Consider the following 23,188-nt stretch of genomic DNA (forward strand, 5'->3'; position numbering starts at 1 on the left):
AGTCCGTCTTTCAGCAATTTCCAATCTATATGTGGTTGGAACTATCACTGATGCTAACTGGAAGTCCGACTTTCAGCAATTTCCAATCTATATGTGGTTAGAACTATCACTGACGCTAACTGGAAGTCCGACTTTCAGCAATATTAAAGCGCGGTGGTCGTCGCGCAGCTGTGTAAAATGTATTTTACACGCGTTGTATACCTCGCTGTGAGTCCCATATCGAACAGGACGCGGCACGACGACTGCCGCCCTTTAACCGAAGGTAGGCGACTAGTGACATGCGTCAACCTGGTATATGTTAGTGTGAAAGGCCGACGACATTGCATTAAAAATGCTATCCTTGACATTGTGTGCGTAACATATTCAAATACGTGTATTCGTGCGATACGCGTTCATAAACACAAAAGATTATGTTTTTATTATTTGTAAATATAGCTATTGTTATGTGAACGTACACATATGGTCACATCATTCATGACTGACCAAGGCCACGTTATCTGACCTGTGACGGTGTTGTATGTTGTAAGCATTGTTCTCTGTGTTTATATTCACCTTTTGTGTATCTAACCATTGATTTTTTTGATTTTTTTCAGTGTACTACGTCATAATCAAATGGAAGTATTTGCTTAATGCAATATAAATGGTTAAAAAGGTAGATTTAATGGGCAAATAAACGGAATCGACCCTGGTTATTTTCCTGGTTGTCATCAGCGTACTAATACGTAAACAATTGAAACTGGGTAATATCACGTGATGAGGAATTGTGCTCTTTTTAAAGTGGGTAAGCCGGGCAAGAGGGATACATTATGTGATTTGTAGGAGATTTTACGATTTGCATGTAAAGATGTGAAACTAATGGTTACCGTAGCAACAAATAGTTACATTCGTTAACTAAAACATTAGCCATTTTCTCTAGAGGCTCCAACGCAACAAAAAAAAAACAGCCATTGGGATTCATATAAATTGCTTGTAATAATTACTAAAAAGCTCATTACATAGATTGATTAGTGTATTTCAAATAGGTAACAGACCTCGGGCCACGTAACACTGTAATATATTATATTTTTGGTGTAATTATCTTCCCTGAAAAGTTATTTTGGCTGTTTTGTATGACATTTATTTTCACTGAATTTCAATGAGTTGAATGTAAAACATAGGAACAATTTTCACTGTATTCTATTTTCAATGAAAATAGCGAAAATGAAGTAATTTACATTACAATATATGACAAATAAATCTTATATACGATAATAAAAGTAAATTATGGTAACTTCAGAGATTTGTTATATAATCATTACATTTCCATCGCGAGATCTCATCGAACTGTTCGTGGGTCTATTCTAGATATAAGCTGTAATACGATATATTATATGTAGCATATTAGGGGTCAACCATTTCAATTTATGAGGGGGCTGGCGGGGAGAGTGTAACCAATACAACTTTTGTTCACAATATCTTGTTTGTCATTTTTCTTGAATGTTTTAATATGTGTTCTCTGTAACACCTTGCATGTTTTGTTTTTTCTCTAAACACTGTGTATAGCTTGCAATATGTTTTCAACAAATTTTCCAGTCAACCCATGATTTCAAATGGTCAACTCCTTAGATTTGCGTCTTTTGATTTATTATAAACAGCATGTCATCTTTGTGACTTCCGGTTTATTTCACAGCACAATGCAGAGGGGATGGCGGTTTTAGCAACGTCAGCAAATCTCATGGCTTGCCAAATCTGACTCGGAAAAGTCCAAGCTCAACTTTGACTTGATAATGAACCGAAGTATAAGTAGTTAATGTGGATGATCTTGGGTTTTTTTACCTGTAAAATAGCGTTCCATTCTTTCCCGTCAACTTAGTAAATAAATAGTTCATACATTCATGAATGATGAAATGTACATTTGTGTGATGTGGTCGCTGAACTCTAATTTATGGGAACGCGTGGCACGCTGTTTGGAAGACGCAGCTAGTGCTCCTTTGGGTTTGGCCCTTAATCAACCATCAATCATAGTTGCTCTGTTTGCAGATGGACAGTTTTCAGTTTATTCAGTCGTATTCCCCGGTTTGTATTTGGCCTTTATTAAACAAATGTCAATAAATACCACCTTGATACCCCCACACTTGTGCGTAAAATAGTCAGTCACTTCATGTCAGGATAAAAAAGTGAATTTCAATTAAACATACGAAAATAACTTTACATCGTGGAAGTAGTTTTTTATTATTATTTAGATTCTTTTATATAGGTAGGTTAAGGAGGCTGAAAAAAGACACCGACGGCATGTGACCATCGGCCCTTTGAAGTGAACTCTGGACTTTACATTTAGTATTTTGTTAAGATGCAACGTTCAAGCTTATGCATTTTGTATTTAAATTGTACACTTTTGTATTGTAGTCGTCTCTGTCGCTTTAGGTTCTTTTTGCGTAGACAGGTATCATAGTCTGTATAGACTGACTGACAGAGAGACATTATCAGTTTAGTAGGGATATAGAACGGCTACAAATCGGCGAGGCACGCCAAACTCAAGGAATTTCCACCAGAGGTATTTGTTTCGATCTAGTCTTAGTACATGATCACCATAATGTATATATAAGATATCGACTATATATGATTGTCTACAGTTGGTTAAACGTTTATTTTGTGAGTACAACAATTTAGCTTCTAGTAATATTTCACACTTTTGGGACGTCTAATACACATTCCGATTGCCCGAATAAGTCGAAGAGCGTGTTTTTTTAATTATGCTAGCAGTATAAACAATATATATTTCTCGGTTTTTCGTTTTGGATTCAAACGCCAATAACACTGCACGTAAGGGTAAATCCTGTTGTCAACTGAAATCGGCAACAATGTTATGTTGCACTACGTACATAGAACGCAATGAAGAACATTGCCAGCCCAGCTCATGATTTTGGGTTGAAAAGATTGTAACATATGATTGTTTTCAGAATTACGTAAACGATGTTCGCTCCTAAATTGGTATTGATCAGCGTCTGTATTTTTTTTTAATTATGTCGATAATTTTAAATACATCAACGTTGTCATTACCAATAATATACACGAATAAACCCCGTAACGCCTAAATACACGTGCAATTAACAACATCGCTCAACCTACTAGTATCTATATTATGTATGCTAGTTCCAGGGCCCATTTCATTCACTCACGGTTGCAAGTGGAGCGTTTTGAATGCTGTATCAAATTTGTACATGGTTTTCGTTGCTTTGGATTTATTTACAAGTCTCAAAATTATATATTATATAGGAATAACCCACCATTAATACTCGTGCATATATGAAGTGTGCAATATGAATTGCGCAATAACCCGCTGGGGTGTACCCCACTGCTGCTGGGGTTTAATTATACTGCGATACGTTATATTATAGAACGCTACCCGCAACCGAGGCCGGGAATCGAAGCCAACAAACGCCAGTCTGTGGCTTAATAATCGCATAAATGTGATCGGCTTAATAGCAATAAATCACCGTTTGGCCTTAGCATTGTACTATATTTTACATAGAAGCATTCCGCGGTATACTGGATTTATTGCTTCGTTGTCAATGCAAACCCTCGGAAAGGATAAGATCTTATATTATAATGGCAATAAGTGAACAAATATAAGTCAATCAAACTAAACTATTGCAAGAACTAAATAGGGAAAACTAGTAAAACACATATTAACAAAATATACTCCAAAAATGACTCCTCAAAGCGGACAAGTATACTTTTATTATGGACTAACAAAATATTCTATCATTGTCCGGTGATTGAGGGCAGTATCGGTCATACAGTTACATACTTATATTGTACACCAGAAGTGTATATGTATAACTGCCAATTAATATTTGTATTTTATTTGGTATGTGTGTATATTAATATTGTATTATAATACATGTGTTTAGTGTACACATATGTTCATATGTGTTTGGTTAAGACCTAACCAACCGTCATTATTTGTAGAAATGTGGGTATATTCATATTCTGCTACCGGCATGTTGCGTATCATAAAGCCGTTTTTTATTTCCGCGGATTGATTTGAGGATTTTAGAATATCGCCGATAATGTGGTCGAGTTCTTATCGCGTTTCATTAATTTACTGAATAATAAGGGATGACAAGCTTCTTTATCGAGGCCTCATTTCCAAGGTCATTGATATCATGATTTTTCATAATATTTTACTTCACTAATTCCAATGCTTTAGAAAATACGCCAGCTGAACAATTTCCATGTTCAATAAAAGTCAGAATGTTCGATTCTACGAAAGAGGGAGAATGTGCCTAGACTAAAATACTAAAATTAACAGTATGTAAAAAAAACATCTCCCCGACTGATTCATCCGTCGATCCAAAATAAATTATTTTTATCGTGTGCATGCTATTGTCTGGCCTTTAATTTATTATAATCGCCAGTAGATGTTATCTCATCTATTATTTGTCAATTTTGTCAAAAACAACTTGTGATAATTTAAAGTGCATTGACTAATTACTCTTACCAACAGTGCGGAACCATATTATAAAGATACTAATAACGTTAGTATTTCCATGGTTCAAGCATTCATCATCAGAACAATGAAGATCTAATGTTGTATTCATCCCTCCGTTATATAACACCCCTCCCCGCATATTATTGGAATCGTTCATTTATACCAGTAGTTGGGCTGGCCCGTAGGACGTTTATCATCGATTTGATCACGACATACGGCGATACTCGATTACCAGAAAACCACTTTCACGGTCGATGTACGGTTGGTTTAATAATGACAACTTTGTTTTGATAATGACAGTGGAAAGCCCGTCATCATTGGTCCGACATGTGCAATAGGATTAACATACCGTGACTGTCCTGTTATAGGAATGTAAGTTGCCTGCGATTCACAACTGGAATACTTTGTATCTGCCACTGGAAGCAATATATCAGGTAAGTCTTGGTAAATATTTGATTTCTGTGTATTATAGCAAATCAATACATTCGTTAGATGAAAAATACTCTGACAATATAATTCACTCTAATTATGCCCGTCGCGTGATAATGCTACATATGTGACAACAATGACAACATGGCCGTGAAATGATACGGGACAAACAAACATGGGTCTAATGGATGTACTGTTGATACTGTGGTAGTCCGTCCTATCGAATGGAAATTAGCTTCTTGGGTTTCAACTACAAATTATGACCATATACATTTTTGAACCATAGTGCGAGAAATCACCCAAATTAAATTAGTTGCAATGCTTTCTCGTTTTTATCATGGAATCCAACATATTTTGACAAGATTTTGACATCACGATGATGTTAGAGTGTTTAATTAATCAATGACAGGCACTTTAGTTACATAACAGTACCATGCAAACTGAGATGTACTACAATGGGAGTTTCATGATATTAGTTCGTAATATGGAATATATATTGTCCACAACACCACGCTTCGTAAAGAAAGGGAACAATTTATTATCGTCATTATTCAAATACTGCTCGTGGACGTAGTCGTGTCTCTGCAACCGAGGCGAGAAGGCGAGTACTCTCCAGAATAATACGTTCACACAATCAGAAACAAAGCATTGCTATTGTCAACTATAACGTGTTGAAATATGAAGGACGTCAAATCAAACATAAGGGAACCAATGTATTCTCGTTATTTCGGAAAATAACGTAGTACGACCGAACAAAGAATAATACAAAGGATAATATATAGGCAAATCACTCTCGAAAACATGTCACAAAAAATGTTAAAATCGTGTGACAATTTGTCATTTTTCTACACATCTGTAAAACGATAAATATGACAAGCATATGGAAAAAATACGATTATTACTACTTGCTCGATGATAATAATGCTATCGCACAATGACTGAGAAGCATTGCTTCAATTATTTTATTAAATACTCCCGATATATAGCATTTAACATACTTTAACGTAACTGTTATCTTAATGCTGACGATCTCCGTGAAATACATTATATCGACATTTACTTTAGCAATAAACTGTTCGTTGTTAACTAATGGCGTGAAGTAATTATTATTACATCGACAGTAGCTTGTATAGAGCTCCAAGTTCAATGTTTCATGGATGTGACCATCCCTTGTTAAGTTAATATCTTGTATCGACTGAATAAGTGTTAGTATGAGTAGTGCATAAGATATAATTATTCATGACATTCAGTGTTTTACGAGTGGTGTGACCTTAATTAATTGCAGTGGGATATTTATAAATTTTACTATTTCTACGTGTACTGTACGGCTTATAATGACCCTGTACTTGCACTGGGTAAACATCTGTAGCCTCAAATTAAACATAGCATTATATTTACACGATAATACTCAGATCAGTGTATCCATAAAGCCAACACGCTTACCTGAAACAGACATTTTGTGTACCGACAAACCTATTACGTATACCCAAAACATACATCAACGTGTACCCGTAAATCATAACACATACCTGAAGCAGACTTCAGTGTGTACCCATAAACCCAACACGTATACCCGGAACATATATTAACGTGTACCCATGAACCCAACACGCATACCCGGAACATACATTAACGTGTACCCATGAACCCAATAGGTATACCCGGAACATACATTAAAGTGTACCCGTGAACCCAAAAGGTATACCCGGAACATACATTAACGTGTACCCACGAACCCAACATGTATACCCAGAACATACATTAACGTGTACCCATGTACCCAACACGTATACCCGGAACATACATTAACGTGTACCCAAGAACCCAAAAGGTATACCCGGAACATACATTAACGTGTACCCACGAACCCAAAATGTATACCCAGAACATACATTAACGTGTACCCATGAACCCAACACATATACCCGGAATATACTTTAACGTCGACCCATGAACCCAACACATATACCCGAAACATACATTAACGTGCACCCATGAACCCAACACTTATACCCGGAACATACATTAACGTGTACCCACGAACCCAACACTTATACCCAGAAAATACATTAACGTGTACTCATGAACCCTACACTTATACCCGGAACATACATTAACCTGTACCAACGAACCCAACACTTATACCCGGAACATATATTAACGTGTACCCATGAACCCAATACGTATACCCGGAGCATACATTAACGTGTACCCATGAACCCAACACGTATACCCGGAACATACAATAGCGTGGACCCATGAACCCAACACGTATACCCGGAACATACATTAACGTGTACCCATGAACCCAATACGTATACCCGGAACATACAATAGCGTGTACCCATGAACCCAACACGGTATACCCGGAACATACATTACCTAGTATCCACGAAACCGACACCTATACCCGGAACATACATTAACCTGTACCCACGAACCCAACACTTATACCCGGAACATATATTAACGTGTACCCATGAACCCAATACGTATACCCGGAACATACATTAACTTGTATCCACGAACCCGACACGTATACTCTGAACATACATTAACGTGTACCCATGAACCCAATACGTATACCCGAAACAGATATTAGTATGTTCCAATTAACCCAACACGTATAGCTAATCAACGTCACAATGTACCCATAAAACTAACCCATATACCAGACAAGGGAATCTCCTGATTACATTTGGAACAGTACATCCTAATTTCGGGTGCCACTGTTTCTGGACGGCCGTGTTGAGTACAGATTGTTATGGATATGAGAATCCGCCATGTGAGTTTTGTTTAGTTGTAGTACATTTTTTCTAAATATAAAATGGTGTTCAAACTTGAATTTACGCTTTCGTATTTTCGCTTATATCAATATATCTCATGCAACTACGTCTTGGAAAACATGATATATTGGATAGATTTAATGATGACGCTGTTTAATTAAATAATAGACATTTTATAGAGCATTGACGTGGTACTGCTGTTATAATAATATAACACAATACAGGAAGTATACGCTCTAAATATAGAGTCGACACATGAGTAAACTAATGACACGAGAGACCTAGTTCCTGCATAGTGTACCAAGATAAATGGTTTATATGAACAATATATGCGGTCAGTGCAAACAAATTAACTGAAAGCTGTCTAAAAATGTAAAATGTTTATTTGTTCATTCAACGAATCGTGACATATTTAAATTGTTTTTGTTGTCATTGTTATAGTCCTAAAGTAAAGCGCAAACTGCACAAACACCATATTCGGATAATGTTAACTGTACTGTGTATACACTGAGAACCACAAACAATATATATCATATTCTGCATATATTTCAATTAAATAGCTTAGTGGTGAATAATAATATCTATACTTAATACGCTGTTGGTAGTATTATAGCCGCATATGCGAAAAAACATGTAATCCCTGCTTTATGGGTAACACATTGAGAATTAGAATTGGTTTTCCCCTAAATGTTACCATTTTACCAAAATAACAATAACGGAAGGAATAAACTCAGAACGTACAAAAATTTCAAAAATGAATTTACTTTAGAAAATTATGTGATCAAAATAAAAAATGCAAAATTACGTGAATGTCTAAGTAGGTTCCGTCTGAGCAATCATAAACTAAAAATCGACCCGGCACTAACGAACGGAAATTGTGACAAACATCTTCTGGCAAATTAACATAAATACTTTTCTCCTTCAATACGTTTTTTTCTCATTTCCATCTTTCATTGATTTACTGTTTATTGCTTTTTTTTCATTATTATTTCATCTATTTTTTTTCAATATTATTACCTACATATATCAATATTTTTAAGTGTTTCAATAAACCATAAACCATCATTTTATCATTTACGTGTCACCGATGAGTTCTGTACCAGCAACTCTGCTGACAGTGTCAGACTTGGTGAGTAAATCAACACCGTGTCACCTGTCACCAGATGGTGTTGTGTCTCATAATGTGGTGAGAGATGACGGGTCGGAGTATGCCCTTCGTAATACAGCCTAAACATTAGTTTAGCTGTTTTCTGTAAATCGAAATATAAGATCGTGACTTTGCGAGCGTTATGTAATAAGTTTTTATTTGAAACCCAGAGTCCACATTTGCGATTTGTATTAAATATCTTTATTTATTTATTTGTATGTATGTATGTGATACATATTAAGTGTCTACATGCTGATTGCTAATAGTGAAATATCGCCAGCCATCTGTGCATAAGTGGCAAACTATTGTGTTTATAAAGTTCTGAATTAACGCCATATAAGCCATGACATATGTCATTGAATAAAGGTTTTCTATGCGGGAAAGCAAAGTATGGAGAAATATGTGTCGACGTGGCCACAGAAATAATTGTGTTAATCAACATCAGTGTGGATATAGTATTGTATACAATACACATGTTAAACACAAAACGTATTGAGAAAAACGGGTTACAAGGATTAATAAAAAAAACACCACTTGTTCAATGAATGGACCGTTATTTTAGCACAGCGTTGCGAATAATATTTGTAACGTACAATTAAGCATATTTTGACAGAATACAATTTTGTGAGGGTCATTTTAAGCAACTTTCCTCGGTAGTCACATTGAGAAGAATGATATTAAATGTATGTATTAACGAACCTGTACATGGCTAATTAATTGAAACCATAAATATAAATATAAACACCGAGCATCGATGTCATGTCCAGGACGGGGTAGGATTAGACTGTTCTTTCAGAACGTGCAATTAAACCTAAACGCAATTAATTTGTTATACTACTGGTAACGCCCGAGTGGAGCGAAACGTTCCCTCGACAAATGGTAGTTACAGTGAGTGAGTGTAAAATAATAATATTAGGATTGTTATAAGCACAGTGTCATGTTTACCAGCAATGTAACAATATTTGCATTATTATTTTAAAACTGTCTTCACATTCCAGCCAGGCACAGGGTGGAGCATGTTTGGTTCGGTATAAATAAAAAGCTTTGGTTTTAAAAAAGAAAACCATATGTGTTCTAGCCCCCAAATAGTCACGTAATATGTTTGTTTAAAAACGATTCAGACGTCACTGGTGGGTTCATTTTCAATGAACTTCTTTAGCCTCCCCCTTTCTAGTTTTACTGTTTACTGTACAATTTTCGACGTGAGGTTCTTAATTTATTTACGGTGAATCTGGAAATCTTCAATTTATCATCAATGCGTTACACCACACATAATATAATCGTTTGACTTGTAACCTTCGTTTTCATAGATCTTGAAATAGTAAAACTTTACCAACGGTGTTCGGGCATCCAATGGATCTATGACAATTGTATTCATGTTGTGCAAAAGAGGTCATATTTAACATTTCCAGGAATCAAAGTGGTCGTATTTTTCTGTTTTTTTTTTCTGTATATGTAATTGTGCTCAGTTTAACATAAATTATGTATTCACTACGTGATTTCATACCAAATTAAATATACTATACTATACTTTGTAATAAGCGGTGGGGCTTTCTTGTACATTTGTTTCAGGGTGGGTTTTTGAGCGGGTTGGTTGTCCGAACCGTGATTTTCACATACCCGCTTATAATTAAGTGACCCCCCCCCCACCCAGGTCACTGATATTAACCACTAAGGTCTGCGCTGATAGGTTTTCGTAAATGTTATTCTCCCCAGCTGATTCATCTGCATTTGTACGATTGGGGTTTGGTTTGAATTGATTCTGCATGTAATTCCTATGCTAGCTGCAGGTAATGCTGGCGCCAATAACCGTTGAGTTCAAATACTGTTTTTTATATAATCAGAATCATTGTTTCACTATTGTATATAGCGCGCATTGGGCAAACAATCATATTATTATTATTATTTTTATTATTATTATTACTTTATACTCAAGTAACCACCATTGGTAACTCCGCTCAGGTGTTACCGGTAGTAAAATGTAATTCCTGGAAACATAAAATACATTATTTATGCTATCATCGCTTAGCCTGATATCTGTCAAAGTTATTTCACGACCGGGGATCGGGTCTGTATATTCTACGTTTTGCATTTGTACATGTAATATGTAGCGTTTGGTATTGTATTGTAATGTAATGTATTGACTAGATGATGTTATTCTGTCACAAGATTTTAACAATCATAAATGATATGTATTTCGCTTTATACGTGCATTGTTTTTATCCTCGCTCCCAACGCGTCGCTTGATGTGCCACACGGATAGTGAGTTTTATCGCCGCGTTGTGGTACTTTGATGTAGGAGATAACAATTAATCAATGCCTTTTAGGGGCGTCATTAATAAAACATTAGTAACATGCAAATGGGGCCTTGGTTATAACACATAACACATAAGCAGTCGTTGATTGCATGTTCTATTTGAGAATCAAACGTACATCCTACGTGAGTTGGTTGGAGAGAACGTTTTCTTTCTTTCTTTGATGTGTTTTTTCACCACTTTCGAGGTAAGATAAGTGCCAACATACAACTCACGTTATTTCAAATATCTGTCCGATTACTATGTCAGGTCAAATAATCGTCCGTTATATCGTAAATACAGTTCCGTCTTGGAAGTTGAAAAATGACGACAGAGATATGATCGTATTAGACGCCGATTTAAACTATGGTATAACTCCCAAGGGTTGTTAGGCGATTTTATCTGTCGCAGGAAACATTATAATATTAAGGTAATACCCTTATAATTGTATATAAAAGCGTGATACGATGTGCGGGCAGGCATTTACGATTATAAGATGTGATGTGGAAAGACTTTCATGCATTTAACGGCGTGCCTTATTAGACGAATAGTTAGTTAATCTATCGTGGTCTTATAGTAGCTTTGATGAAGCAAAATACTTAGTATTTATGTGTGTTCTGTTAATAGGATAGATGTTTGGTTATTAAAATTAAATAGAAAATCCATAAAACTTATCATCGCCGAAATAAATTGATCCAAACTTTTGGATCATTCTTATTTCTGAACACACTCGGGAAATTAGCGTTGTGCATTAATAAACGATTACCGCAACACCTGAGCAGAACGAAACTACTACGGGTGTACTCACCAATAGTGATTCCAGTGAGTGTAATGGAATAATATTAGACTGTTTCCCCGATAAGCACTGCGTGATGTTTACAATAGTGCAACAATGTTCACATTTTCATTTCAAAACTGTCGCCATACGTCAGCCAGGCACGGTGCCGGGCATGTTCGATCTGAAATTCGTTATACGAACAGTTTTTGTTTAAAAAAAAAAACAGTATGAGTTTACACATAAACCTTAACTTATTCATTAATACAGTACCAAGAAAACTTTCACTATGATTTTGAACTATAGTGTTATATTCAGTTTACCACAAATTATGTATTCACTGCCTGATTTTGTGTCAAAGTTAATATACTATACTATGAATAAGGCATCGGTCTTGATTGTAAATTTCTTTCAAGTGATTGGTTTTCCTTGAAAATTGGTTTCAGGGATGGGTTTTTCGAAAAATGTGGTCTCCCGAACCTTGATGCCTCGCATACCCGTATATATTTAATACATACAAGTGACCCCGGGGTCACTGATGTCATTCACTGGGAGGGAATCAATGTGCACTGACAGGTTGCCGAAACGTAATTCACTAACATTACTACGATTGCGTTTTTGTTCGCACTGATTCTGCATGAAATTGCTATACTAGCGGCACCAATATTCGTTCAGTTTCGAACATATTGTTGTACTATTGTGAACATCGCACCGTGCTTATCTAGGAAACAGTAGTAGATCCAAAGATGTACGTTAATGCAATACTTTTAAGTAAAACTATGGCGGTACGACATTTTATTTCAAAAAAATAATATCAGTAAATAAATCGACATAACTTTGTTTTCATCTCGAAGATTCCCGCAGTTTGTGTTTGCTGTAGACTCAACTCATCTCGAGCTCGTGGAGTTAACATGTCACCTTAGTCATGCATTGACTACTCCCGGTTATCAATATCACCTTAGAGACTGCAAGTCCCAAAGTAATTACAATTTAACCATAGTAATGTCTTCTGATTCGCACCCAATCACTTCCTCGTTTTAGCGACAGTTCGGCTGGATAAATGCCAATCTGTCCAATTTTACAATAAAAACCAATGAAATTAAATTAATGTAGATCCGCTCAAGTATTGTTCTTAATGGGGGAGATTGGAAAACTAATAATGGGTCCATTACTTCATTCATAAACAGCAAGCTATATTGACTCGTTGTCATGACTTGTGTCTCTGTCAGAAATATGACCACATTAACAGGTTTACTAAAATGTAGCATTGTGCTTTAGAACAGTTACCGTCATCAAATGATAAATTTTTAATATGCGATTCACAAGTTCACGGCTGTATTGTTGGTTGCATTCTAGACCAACTAATTTTTCGAGATAACAATGGTCGCCGAGAACCATGTAATAATAGGAAACTACGTTTGCATCCCGGATTCTGGTAAATTAAATTTGCTACCACAACATCAATCGCATTGCATTTCATTGTTAATGAGTCACTGACTCGAAAAGGCTTCGCAGTAAGTTCAAATCATTTCTCAGTCCGCAGGATATGGTTTCTTCAGAGCTTGACTTAAATACATGCTTTTATTGTGTTTATTGTAGGCTTAAAGTCGTAACACGCCACATCTGGGCGACTCAACATGGAGCTGCGGATTCCATATTTATTACTATGTTCGCTGTGTACTGTAACGTCATCAGGTTAGTATTTTTACAAACATTATTTTATTGTGTCGATCAACGTTTGTGGTATTTCCCCCATGTCGGGACTTTGGCGTACTTTGCAACGGGCTACCGACTACATTCGGTTTTGCGAATAAACATGGATCAAATCAGTCATGAAAACTACCATTAAGGTGCCTCGATACACTGTCGATAACAATTCACTTGCTGATGGCGTGCCTGTTTGAGTGTCAGTAGCTTACGCTTCATTATAGCAAGTACGAAAACAGCGACCAGACATATCAACGAACGAACGTATTAACGAAAAAGACATCCTCTACTCAAATCGTTGCATCGGTGTATGTACCACTTCGCGAGAAATTCGACGCCCGTATATTATAATTGTCAATTACAAATTTTAATTTCATATTTTCCGTTCTTGTCTCTGACACACTTAGTGTCAGTCGAATTTAAAACAATATTGTCGCAGCTTAGAAAAAAATAACAGATTGCAGTCTTTCATATTCCCTCTTTTTTCATTTCATAGTCGATAGTGAATGGAAATCATTGAATATATCCTATACCATTCCTTTTGAGGTTATTTTGAAAAGATGTAAATGCGAACAAAGCTTTTGTAAGCGACCTATAATAATGGTCACGTCAACACATAAGCTGTCTCAAATGACCAATGTTAGGTTACTATCAAACAGAAGACCGCGCTCCCCTGGCTAGAGATTACTAATCTGGTTGTTATGGGAACACATATTGTATCTGACATAAACACGCACAGCAACATAAGCTCTGCGGTTTTCAGGGCTAATTAATATTCGGCCAATTGTAACGACATACCGTACATTATTCGCCACATTTATATTAAACTTGAATCTTTTCTGACACCCGAAATGAAAAATTAACAATGTCAAAAAACATTTTTTTTTATTTCTTTCCCATAAAATGTAATCAATCGTAGAACACGTCCTTCACTGTTTCATCTATAATTTATTCGCTTGTTGCAACTACTTATAACACCGAGATATACGGATATAGACGTACTAATGAAGTGTATGCGTCATGTCACCTTGGTCGTAATGTTTCCAGTGACACTGTCCCATGGAGATGCTTTTAAGGCATTGTATTTTTACACGTTGTTCTAATATGATTAGAATTTGATCCAATTCATCACAAAGTCTTTGTACGCCAATCTCAGCGGAATGTCTTTTTCTATTAATTTTCTCATTTTCAATGTAAGATTTGGAAATGATTTGTACAAACTTGTTAATGTGATTGGAACAGAAAACTACTCTGTCTAAACCATAAATTATACTCGGAGGCACTACTGTAACAGTGATCGCATCGACAGATACGTGTGATTAGCACTTTTCGGTAAAAACACGTATCTATGACGTCAGCAAATAAACAAAATGTTACCATGATTTATTGAACATAATCATTAACTAATCACATGATGCGTTGAGTATATGCCACGATTTGCCCCCCCCCCCCCAAAAAAAACACCTTCAATTTCAACGTTTATCCATTTCCTTTGACATGCGCTGACGCGCATATACCACATATAATTAGTCTTTATTCTATATGAGCCACAAATAGCAAGAAAACAAACGAGTTGGGAATTTGCAACTACATTGCATTTCATAATAATACGTCAATCCGTCACAGCCATTATTCATTTTTATATTCTCGTTTGTAAAATTCACTTTACATCAAAGCACCATAGTTCCTTTCTGTACAGGATTGACTTATTAAATTACTGTGTTATTGAAAGTGAAACTAAACCATTAAATTTGATATAATATCGGGTTTACTTTTCCACTTATTATAATTGTCAATAAAAAGAATATTCCGTGTGTTTTTTTCATGTATTGGCTTGCCGGTCGATATTAGTATTACAATTGTATTTGACGTTCCATATATTTACACGACTGTATTACAAATGAGGGGCCAAATGAAGACTGAAAATTTGGTTTTCACAAGATATCCTATTTATGTAAAAGTTAGCTCTAACGGCACGTGACATTGTTATCGGGTGTGGATTGGGGAATTGGTGGAGTGGATGCGAGGTGTAACGATAACAAAGTTTGTGATTGTTGTTGAATACATGTACTAGTGTCGCTCTCTCTTCTATGATTAGGACTCAAAGATTAAATATGGTGGATACTAAGTTGTTTTCTTTCCTTCATTCGGGAAGGACAGTTTATTATACCGTCTGTCCGTTCGTTCGCACTTGTGATTGTTCGTTTGCTAGTTCATCCATCCATACGTTCGTTCGTTTTCAGACATCTTTTGAACGATTGCTACGTTGCTAAATACGTCGACATCGTGAGTAATATTACTTGAAACGACGAACCGTCTAAATGTTCCACGCATTATTTTTGAATAGCTTGTAATGCCATATAAATGGTCTTTAAAGAGGATGGATACTTTTTGAATAGATCACATTCTGGGCTGATTTTATTGAACTTGGTACCATGGTAATATGTACGCGTGATTTAGGTCCGATGCGTTTACATGGTCAGAGTCATGTCGGGCCCATGAGATCAACCCCGAGGATTTATTGAAGCCGAGCTTGGCTCGAACCAGCTCTAGCCGAACGGCATCATAAGACACCGATAAAATTCTGTCGTGTAAGCGCAGCAAAGGTGGGTTACGGATCGACCGACCGACGTCATTTAGTTTTATCACAATATTCAGAATGGCTACTGCCTTGCAGAATTTTTTGTTTTATTTGGGTTGTTCGACGCCATGGTGTCGAGTGATTTTCGGATTAAAAAAATAATGACACTGTTCATCCCAGGTTATATACACTTTTTGAACAAATGTTAAATGTGTCTGCGTTTGCCTGATAATTTCATTAAATCATGTTTTGGCAATCCACATAAATTGTCAGGCCAGTAAAAAACAATGGCAACAGATGTTGTGTAATTCACGATGATTCATTGCAATTACCTTATGTAGTTTTTCAATGACGCAAATATAGAATATTGATCTATGGTCAGGATAATAACAACTGTGCCGTGTTACAAGAGTATATGTATTCTACAAGAGAGTGAGATTCGACAATACGACCTGTTCATCCGCGATTGGCTGATTGAAGTTGGCGTTGTATAAATAAATAACGTACATAGATATATTGACGCCAGCACACCGACCACATCGGAGCACTGAATTCGTCATCGGTCGATTTATAATGGAATTTGCAATGCAATATAAAAACACAATATACAATTTACTTAAACTGATTAGACTACAGTAAGTGTGCATACCTATCACAAAAGAATCGTAATTGCATTTTTAACAGTTTTTAACATTATCGTCGTAATCTGAAATTATAGAATAAATAGTTAATACATTAATTAAGTAAAACTTAAATCATAAGAAACTCATTGTGGATGGATGACACGTATTGGAAATGTCCCCTATCAAATATTTCAACTAGTATGTCTATGTACTAAGTATCTTACAGGACTACCATACTTGTCAATTAATTTAAAAATAAAACACCTTATTTCAGATATACCTGCCTACGACATCTTTACTCGTCTTCGTAAAGACCTTTTTGAGAACTACGACAGATATTCACGCCCCGCTATAAATGCAGACGACTCTATTCGAATTGATTTTGGACTATCCCTCAACCAGCTAGTGGATGTGGTAAGTTTGTTTCCATGGTGATGAGAATAGTCATATATTCCACATGTTATTGATTTAGCATTTGTCTGATTGTGGCAGGCAATTACAGCAATTCACTTCAATGGACATAGATTTACTCATTATAACATTATAATTTCATTTGATATGTATCTTTTGACAAATGAGTATGAAATGAATTTGAGAAGCACAATGATTTACTTTGTTTTTATTAGGATGAAAAGAATCAAATGATAACCACTCGTGTTTGGTTGAATCAGGTAAGTCACGTGACATGTCTTTGCATCTTTGTACACATGCACGTCGGAAAGCCATATACTCGGAAACGACCTACACATTTATGAAGGGTATGAAGGGTTTTGGCAATTTTAGCACCCTCCTAATTAGGAAAGATCTGCAAGAATGTGGTAGTGTAATCTAGATTAGCCTACTTTGATTGTCTTAAATAGTTTATTACGCTGTGTGAATATAGGCGTAATCATCTATTGGAAAGTAATCCTTCACGTTAGCATTCATCACTAAAAACCAATTTGTTTGATGAATATTTTCTTGTTGAATGGGTGATAGATTAGGCAATTTGTTTTACCTTGATGATGTTTCTCCAGTCAATACTGTCAATCCCAGCTGTTGACACGATGGTCAATAAGTTTAGACACTGTGTGAAATATGTACTCTGATTCAATATCGAAAACTGGTATCCCCCATTTTTAAAATGAAAAAACGATTATCTAGATTTATATAGCGATGTCACCAGCTTATAAATCAGTTCAGTGGAAACACAATTCATTTGTACTTTGAAACTGCGTCCCGTATCCTACGGGACAGCGCATTTGACAACTCGTGATTTGCATTGCCGTGAGCCGATAATTGGATATTTGGAATGGTAATCAGCATCTTTATTAGAAATAAATTACAGTAATTGTAATTCAACTAAATAAGTAATAAATATGTTAATATGTTCACGTGCGAATAGTTATATCGAATTTAATTATTGATTGATTATTTAGAGCCTGAGTATTGCGTCATAACAGCTCGTGTAACATTTTAAGTGTAAAATAATTGTTACTGAGACATACGCTGAACCGTAATACTAAAAAAAATAAAGAATATATTATATTGTATTGCAGTGTATACGTGAGTGGTACATACAGGCATACTACAAAATATGTCATAATCCAAGACCGTTGGTGATTATTTTTATGACACGTAGAACCGTTCGCATACTAAAATGGTTTCTACACTCCGACTCTTCACGTCCGGTGTTAATAATTCACATGAAAGTAGTTTATGTTTTTTTATTGTGTGAAATGGTACAATAGTTTCAGCAAGTAGCCTTTATTCTATAGAACGTTATGCATTACTATAAATCTAAATCCTGTCTTAGGAATGGCGTGATATACGGCTAACTTGGAATCCTGCAAACTACAGTGGTGTTGACAATGTGATTGTGCCGTTTGGAGACGTCTGGTATCCAGATATGGTCTTATATAACAGGTAAAATGAGAATGAATGAATGGTGCTCAGGTCGAAGGAATTCTCAGGTGCATTTCACCTTGCATTGCCTGTTAGGTAAATTAGATTAGACAGTACAGGCTAATTTCAATGTTTTCTTAATTTGTTGCCATACCAACTAATTTTATTAATTTTTCGCGGTCACGGTGATCATGATAATCTGTAGGAGGTGTTCTGCTTATACAAAGTGGGAATGAAACTTTAACATTTTATCACTCAGCTATAAACAAATACATTAGTCTATTTCTGTTATATATATCTTTCCAGTGTTTTTCTCATCGGTGATTTGATAATGTTAAAAAGATTTTTATTACTATCTAGCAACAATGAAATAAGGTCATTAGATCAAATAATACTAGATATAATGAATGTGAATATTGTCAATTATGTCGCATTATTGAAAACGAAATTAAAGCTGTCGCTAAGTAACCATAAGCAGTTGTAACTAATAGCTATCATAACAATTGGCAATATTTTATTATATTCATTATTACTTTGCATACAATACTATTAAATGTTTAACCTCATTGTGATGATATATTTTAGTGGGAAACATGAAGATAACTCCTACGTATTACAGACGCCTTTGTATACACGTATCTATTACGATGGTACGATTTCCATGGGACCGCCAACAATGCTGATCAGTCCGTGCCTCATCGACATCCTACATTTTCCATTCGACGAACAGAGCTGCCACCTCAGCTTCGGTACGTGGGAGTACACCGGCAACGAAACGTTCTTACAGCCAATGGACGACCACGTCGTGAAAGAGGATTACTTAGATAACGTGGAATGGGAGGTCATAGACTCTAAGGCCGAATCGCTCATAGAAAGTTATCCATGCTGTCCACAAGTCTTCAGTCTTGTCACTTTTACTTTGGTCATGCGCAGAAAACCGTTATACTATCTCATTAACCTAACACTGCCATGCGCTATATTGACTATTCTTACCTTGTTTACGTTTTATCTGCCAGCCGATTCTGGGGAGAAGTTGACTCTTGGGATATCCATTCTCTTAACATTGTCTGTACTCAGCGTGATTGTGTCTGATACACTGCCAGCGACCTCTACCGGTGTGCCCTTGATTGAACAGTATATTATATTTAGTATGGCGCTCGTTATGATGTCAGTGATTATGACAATAGTTATTGTGAATGTAAACCACCGCAATGGCAGGACATATAAGCTCACTCCAAGGGTGCGCAAGTTTATGTTGCAGACCTTGCCACCTTATTTATGTCTTCGGCCAGTGAGCGACGATAACAGGGAACATACGGCGTTTCCTGAAAACGGTGTTGGTACCACCTCGTCGAAACCATGCAACAAGGTGACGTACAGAAAACAAAATGGCCAACAAAACGTTGCGTTTCTTGAAGACTGGAGTTACGGGAACATACCAAATTATTTAAACGGACCATCTTGCGAATATGGTATGTCTGTAATAAACAGTGGGAAAGTATCAGGTATGAGTCAGACTGACAGTTTAAACCAAGACTCACAGCCAGAAAGTGAGCAAGGCGGTGAGAGCCCACATACGTCGTCTAGGTCTCAGATGAACGTTGACCGAAGCACGCAGACAGTGAACACAGACTCTGACAGTGACACACATGATGGTTACAAAACCATTACTGCAAGAAATAGCATTCTACAAAATATTTATGAAAAAGAAATAGCAATTGAAAATCACGTGAAACACATAGCTGGTCATATGAGGCATGTTGAACGGGACCATCAGGTAAGCGTATTTGACTGGTCAAACTTAACTCACATGTACAGATAGCAATGTCAGAAGGAAAGAAAAATTCTAAAAGGAAATAACGGTAACACACTAACTAAGCACACGAGTAATGTAATCAACCCCAAAAAACAAATCCTTGCCATTCCGAAGCTATTCTAGTCATTGTAAAAATCCCGCGCCGTTCAGACACTCTCACAATTATATTCAATCAACTGTGAGTAGAGCGCCACCTAGTTTGTTGATGAGTCATTTTTGCGTTTTTTACGTCAAATTGTGTCGCGTCAGCGGTTTTCATTGGCTGAGAATAGACTTTATTTACTATGTGTAATATATTTTCGAAAGTAGACGTTTATTTACAGTTAAAAATTGAATTAATTGACTCTGTGACGCCACTAGTCCTCTTTTTGGTGATTTTATCATCCCTTCTTCCACTACGTGCTTGCTATCTGGACCCACATAAAATAGCGGGCTTCTGTAACCTTAGAATGTATATACCTCACCCTTAACGCCTAGGTGCGATGTTAGTAATTTGTAATTGCGATTGGTTAATTTGATTGGTTTTGTTGGAAATGACGTTAACGTAAGAATAAGGTCGCCTGATTTCTAGGTGGTGGGGTGGTTGTGAGGGTGAATCTTGCGAAATGAGTATTTTATATCCCGTTACCGGTTACTGTGACGACTGTATAAATCTAAATGTGTAATGGATATTACTAGCATTGTAATTTGGCGCATAGTGAGAGGAACACAGCACAAATGCTAGTCAAATGTGTGAATCAGACTGCTATGACATGTACACAAATATCCACATCAGCCCTCCCCCCAAAAAAGGAATGACTAACACTTAATGCACGTTTTAGTTATGAACTTAACAACATCCCGAGAAGTCCTATAAGTGGGCGTCGTGAGTTCGTAACTAACAATGCATGCTGCTTAATTTATATTGTCCTGACAAATTTATCAATTTATTGGTATGTAAAATTAATAGTTATGATAATATTCCAGCATTTATAATTCTGAAAACGGTTTTATTGATATTTATTATTGTATTCTTTCATTCTTATAGGCAAGAGAAGATTGGAAATACGTTGCCATGGTAATAGATCGCATCATGCTCATCGTCTTCGTCTGCGGCTGTTTCATTGGTACATGCGCACTTCTGGGCCCGCGAGTATGGGCATTTTATTCTAAATATTAAGCAATCGGTTCGCGTCAGACAATAAGTTTAAAGTTATTGAATGTACTATTAGGGCCTAGCACAAACTATTCAAAGAAAAGGGTCACCCAGTAAAAAAAATGTAATAAAGCTATTTTTAGGAAAGCTGTTATTTGGAAATGTATTGCATTATTTTGGATTGTTATTGTCGTTATAATAAACGTTATATTGCAATTGAAACGAGACAGAACAACGTAATCTATGCGTATTCTCGTAATATGCAGATATGCAGATATGTCTTTTGTATATTTTTCACTTTAATGTAAACTTTACATACATAGCGTCACTGTAAGACACTCTGAAATGTAAAACTGTTTATTGTTATTCGAGATATTTTCAAAATATACGTATAATTATATATATATATATATATAGAGAGAGAGAGAGAGAGATTGTTAAAGCATTCATTTCCATGTCTTCGTCTATGAGTGTTATGTCTAAGATAATATAGTGTGTGAGCTATTGTTATATAAGTTCATCAGTAGTGTGCGATTTATTATTTATTGTGGCGTTTTCTGAGTGTACATATGAAAATAAGTGTGTTTCTCAAATACACATATGAACAGAATTGTGGTGTGGTGTTTACCCTGTGCGCACATCAAAATACAAATCGTAGTATTTTCCGATTATGAAGTTTTGTGTACATTTATTATAAATCAACTAATTATATACGTCAAAATTGAAAGCCTGTAAGTTGTATCGCAAATACTTAATTCAATAATTAATTCAATTTGAGAATAATCAAAATGATAAACATTATTTTTAATGATAGTTCATTGTGACAATCAGTTTTTTATTGTCAAATAAACATTTGTTCATGGCACAGGTTTACGAACTACGGTTAAAGAGTCCGTTATTAGAAATGCAAGAAAATATTTGATTATTCCTACAAGGCGGTGCTCCTTTTAGTTATAAACGTCCCCTCCATTCAATTAATGTAGATAGACCCCGTATACATTTCAAGTGTACATCGAGCCAGTTTATAACTTCCGAGTTTTATTTAAAAACAAGCCTTATTCAAGTTCTGCGTACAAGTGACTGGCAACATCAGCGTCTGATGCAGCGTCCAACAACAAAGTCTCGGGGACGCTGTGCTAGTTTTTTTTCCAAATTTCCTTCCATGAAATGGTGAAATACGGTATGGAATAAATATTTGATTTGTAAAATTAAGAAAGATACACCCCAATTACTACAACAAACTGGGTACTGATCATTTTCCAAGTCTCGACTGATTACCGCCGTTGGTGGCGTACTTGAGAATCCTGAAATCCGCCCTGTTCCGGCGCGTTCGTTCGATGCTTGAAAAATGGGTAATGAGTATTACTATTGGGTGATTTGAGTACACGTATCCATAAATAAACCATAGTCATTTAAATTTGTAACGCAAAATATGACTCGGGTAATATATACCGGCTCATATACGATGGAAATGAAAGATGGACAACCTGAAGTGAAACGACATGCCGTGAAAATATTTTCTGAAAGCATGGCAATT

At 36.0% G+C, this 23,188-nt stretch overlaps 1 protein-coding gene across 1 annotated transcript; it reads left to right on the top strand.

The window, feature by feature from the left end:
- Nucleotides 1-4,635: 4,635 nt before the first annotated feature.
- On the top strand, nt 4,636-21,873 carry LOC102806101 (acetylcholine receptor subunit alpha-1-B). Its single transcript, XM_085496592.1, has 7 exons — nt 4,636-4,908; nt 13,505-13,600; nt 17,091-17,230; nt 17,443-17,487; nt 18,612-18,721; nt 19,286-20,477; nt 21,544-21,873. The coding sequence occupies exons 2-7, from the start codon at nt 13,543-13,545 to the stop codon at nt 21,673-21,675; spliced, it is 1,677 nt and encodes a 558-aa protein (XP_085352718.1). The 5' UTR covers nt 4,636-4,908; nt 13,505-13,542; the 3' UTR covers nt 21,676-21,873.
- Nucleotides 21,874-23,188: the final 1,315 nt, after the last annotated feature.

The sequence above is a fragment of the Saccoglossus kowalevskii genome, chromosome 3 (genome assembly GCF_978046115.1).
Source record: "Saccoglossus kowalevskii chromosome 3, keSacKowa6.1, whole genome shotgun sequence".
Lineage (NCBI taxonomy): Eukaryota > Metazoa > Hemichordata > Enteropneusta > Harrimaniidae > Saccoglossus > Saccoglossus kowalevskii.